We start from the raw sequence: 4,284 nt of genomic DNA, 5'->3' as shown, positions 1-4,284 counted from the left end.
TATTGAACTCAACACCATCTAGGTACCTACAACATAACAAAATCATTACACCAAGTGTCTTTGACAATAAATCTATTCTATTATAATTTAAACTTTTATTTTTATTAAATAATTAAACAATTATATTAAACTACAAGATATCTTAAATACATCTACCTAAAAAAATTTATTATAATTTAAAATCTTATTTTCATCACCAAATAAAAACACATTATCTCCAATTAATAGTTTGGAAAGGAAGATATGCTTTAGTTTGACTAGCTAGAAATAGATTACTCTAAAAATAGCAGCCCATCTGTGAATAATTGAGGATAAAACCAATTCTTGGACATCCCAAGAGCCATCCTAAATTTGTTTATTAAATTATTGGCCGTATGGTAAATTTTGAGATCGACAGTTTGATATTATTGGTGTATGCAATTCTTGTTATCTTTTGAAACTTATTCTATTACAGGCGGGCGCTTTAATTTCACTGTGGATTCCATCCCCTTTATAAAACCAGCTGTGAAATATCTCGTGAAAAATACTCAGGTTTTATTTCCAGCCAACGAGGTAGCGTCGTTTTATTATTATTTTCTTCTTTATTCAATTACATAATTCCTACATGAAAATGGATGTACCACATTAGATATCTATATAAGGGAAACATTAAAATTTTCCAACTGATCTGATGGCAGAAAATTTCTTCAATTTTTGATCCGGACTCTGACATCAGAAAAACTGTTTAACATGTTGCAACCATAGATTTGACAGTTTTTTTGGGGGGTTCATCAGAAGGGGTGTTTTGGCCTGCAGTTTGATCGGGAGATTATAATTGTTTTTGATTGTTCTGAGTGACTTCAGTAAGGGATTTTGCAGATTCTTATTTTTGGTTACCATTTTGAGGGGTTTGAATCTTTTTGACAACTTCGGTGATTTTATGGGCATCGATATTTTTACAGGTTTGTTTGCATCTGAAGAATTTGTTTTGAGGGACAGTCAATTTGAGTTAATGGGTGTGTTGTATTCGTGGATAATTGCGGGGAAATCTTTTGGGTTCTTGATTGAGTAGTTTTTGTTTGAGAAATTTTACAAACATTTTGATTGCATAGTAGGGTAGGGTAACGTTACAACCCCTCTTGTTGGATACAGAGAGTCTAGGCTATTGGGAATTTCGGTTTTGCAGAGCTGGGGTGTTTGCTCCTCTAAGTAGGTGTATTCCCTAGGTCACTGCGCTCTATGGCCTTGCTGGAGAATTCTTTTGCAACCGATCTTTCAACTCAGACATCTTAATAGTCTTGGCATTTGAGCCCCGGGCTTTACAATTGCAAATGCTCTGAATTCAGGTATCTTTAAAAGTGTCGGTTAACTTTTGATTCCCGATCTTTACATGGCCAAAACCCAATTAAGGAATTGCAAGCACTCTGATCTCGGGAATCTAAATAAGTGTGAGTTGGCATTTGAGTCCCGAGTCTGACCAGATCAAAATCAAAGAAGGGATTCGCTGGTGGAGATTAAGAATACCAGAAGGCAATGGAATATGAAGTGGAAACAAGTGGTGTGGCAGCTGAGATTGGGATGGGAATGAGTGGAGTTGGAATTGAAGTAGATGGTTATTGGGCCGGTGTGAATGAACAGGAGATTTGGGCAACTGAGGAAGAATATGATCAAGCATCCCAGGGTTATAGGCTTTCGGATGGAGGTGGATGGAGTGGTGGTATGGATTACAGGGTAGGGGGGTTTGAGGGCCGGCAGAGCCGGTCTGGCAGTGAACCCTCGCATAAGAAATCCAAAAACACGCACGGTGATTTTCAAGGGAATGGATCCAGAGGCCGTGGTGGTTATCAGGGGGAATTTGTTCAAGGGACAAGCTCTGGTACTCCACCTCCCTCAAATGGGACTGCAGAAGGAGGATCAACATCTGGGGGAGGTAAGGGAAAGGGAACAGGCAGGATGTTCTTCAAGACTAAGCTTTGCTGCAAATTCAGGGCAGGCACGTGCCCTTACAGCTCCAATTGCAATTTTGCTCATGGGATGGAAGAGCTCAGAAAACCTCCTCCAAATTGGCAAGAGATTGTGGCTGCACAGGAAGATCACACTCCACGATCGGAGATCCGGGGTGAGAATCAGATTCCTTGTGTCAGTTCTTCAGCTGCTGGGGGTGATTCACAGCGGTTTCATAAGACCAGACATTGTAAGAAGTTTTATACAGAGGCTGGTTGCCCTTACGGAGACAGCTGCAATTTTGTGCACGATGATCAATCAAGGTCAAGGGAGAGTGTAGCTATAAGCTTGGGGCCAACTACTAGCACGGGAAGTGGGAATGGGGCTGGAAATGGGAACAATGGAAATGGACCATTCCAAAGACCTTTGAATTGGAAAACTCGAATTTGCAACAAATGGGAAACAACAGGACACTGCCCATTTGGAGAAAAATGCCATTTCGCTCATGGTCTGGCAGGTGAGTGGATCTTTGGTTTGGTTTTAATCTTCTTCTTAGAAATTTCAATGTTTTTACTTCCAGCTATAGATACTGCAATATCTTACTTAAAAGTCATCCTAATCTCAATATCTTTGATGTACTTAAAGCTTTAATTTTACCGAGGAATTCTTCTTCAACAAGTAGGATTGAAGGTGTCAATATCTCACAAATCATAATACCTGTGAATTGTACATTATTTCCAGAGTAAAAACTGAATCTTTCCCATTGTTGCGTGCCTCTCATTTTTAGGGGAGTCTTTGAGAGTTGCTTTACAATGACTGTTAGGCCATGATAGATATCACAATACTCTTTCCTGGTTCATGAGTTTTGACACTAGTCTCTGAAGAATGAATGAACAAAGCCAAACTCATTGCCTAGTTGTCCTGAACTTTTGCCTAGCGCGAAATCTATTTTTAGTATTTAATTTGTGGAGTTTCTTTGTTTCCAAGTTGAATGCCCATACTTATACACATTAACATCAGTCACAATAACATTATTGCACAGAAACACCTTTATATAAATGACTTGAGTTCCACCATTAGGTTATTTGCCTATTCAATACACGTATATATGTTTTCTTTGATGTTTATTGAGTGAACTGGCAATGGAATGGGAAATGCACCTTTTTTTGATGTTTATTGAGTGAATTTGTAATGGAACGAGAAAATTCCCTTCATTTTTTGCTATCAATCATTTAGTCGAAACTGTAATTTTCAATTTCCCCTTAGCATTTTCCATATATTATATTAGGAATTAATGTCCCAATATCTCACCAATTTCAGTGCCTGGATTACTGTTTTAAACCAAGAAGTGAATAGAAGAGTTTGAATATCTTCTTATTATGAAAACAAACAACTATAAGCAATTAAATCTCATCTTTCTTTATTTTGAAATATCTTTGATTTTAAACTGGAAAACTTTGAGTTTCTTGGCATCAATTTGTGATATTCGTTCTTCTGCTTTGGACAGAACTTCAGAAGTTTGGCGGAGGCATTGCAGATGCAGATAATGGGGATGCATCGGTTGGCCCTCGGAATGACCTAAAGCAAACTGGGACATTGACAAAATCCCAGATGGAAGCTGGTTCAGGACAAGCAACTTCTGTCTATAACACAGACAACTTTGTTATTGGAACCTCTAATCAACGTTCCATAGGAAGCTTTCTGGTTCAGAAACAAGGTCAAAAGATTTTACCAAAGTGGAAGGGCCCAGATAAAATCAGTAAAATTTATGGCGATTGGATTGAGGATAATGAATGGGAGTATATAACTCGCCCAACTGCATCACCGATTGAGAAAGTGAATCAGGCTGAGGAAGAAATAACCAATGAGGTATAATTAAAATATGGTTAACAGTATTTCATTGGATGACAGTGATTTCATTCATAAGGCTAGCGTTGTAAAAATAGAAACTATTGTATAGTACAGAAAACAAAAAATGTTGCTGGCCCTGAATGGTGGTAGGCTGGTAGCGAACAGGATATAAGAGTTCTGGCTTTTAACTTCTGGGAGTTGATTTTTCCTCCCATCACTGTATTGGGCCCTTCTGCTACCTTTCAAGAAAAATTTGCTGATAACAAGGCTAATTTCCATGTTGAACAGTTGAAATGTTGTGCATGTCTGTGTCATTTGTTTAATTTGTGTGAGTGCATTATAAATGGGATTTGCTAATACTTCCGTTCTATTTTGCTCCATAATTATTTCCCCTCTTTTTTCTTATTAACTATGAGAGGCTAGGTGAGTGAGGTCGTGGATTCCCCTCTTTTTTCTTATTATTAATTATTAGAGGCTAGGTGAGTGAGGTCGTGGATGGGTATTTAAGAC

At 38.1% G+C, this 4,284-nt stretch overlaps 1 protein-coding gene across 1 annotated transcript; it reads left to right on the top strand.

Moving 5' to 3' along the window:
* Positions 1 to 379: 379 nt before the first annotated feature.
* Positions 380 to 4,068, top strand: LOC131039705 (zinc finger CCCH domain-containing protein 56). The gene is made up of 2 exons (XM_057972546.2): positions 380 to 2,440; positions 3,431 to 4,068. Exons 1-2 carry the CDS (start codon positions 1,513 to 1,515, stop codon positions 3,796 to 3,798), a joined length of 1,296 nt encoding a protein of 431 aa, XP_057828529.1. The 5' UTR covers positions 380 to 1,512; the 3' UTR covers positions 3,799 to 4,068.
* The last annotated feature ends 216 nt before the right edge of the window (positions 4,069 to 4,284 follow it).

This window comes from Cryptomeria japonica, chromosome 6, assembly GCF_030272615.1.
Source record: "Cryptomeria japonica chromosome 6, Sugi_1.0, whole genome shotgun sequence".
NCBI lineage: Eukaryota > Viridiplantae > Streptophyta > Pinopsida > Cupressales > Cupressaceae > Cryptomeria > Cryptomeria japonica.
Note: the sequence above shows the minus strand (reverse complement) of the source record. Positions and strands in the feature narration are given on the sequence as shown.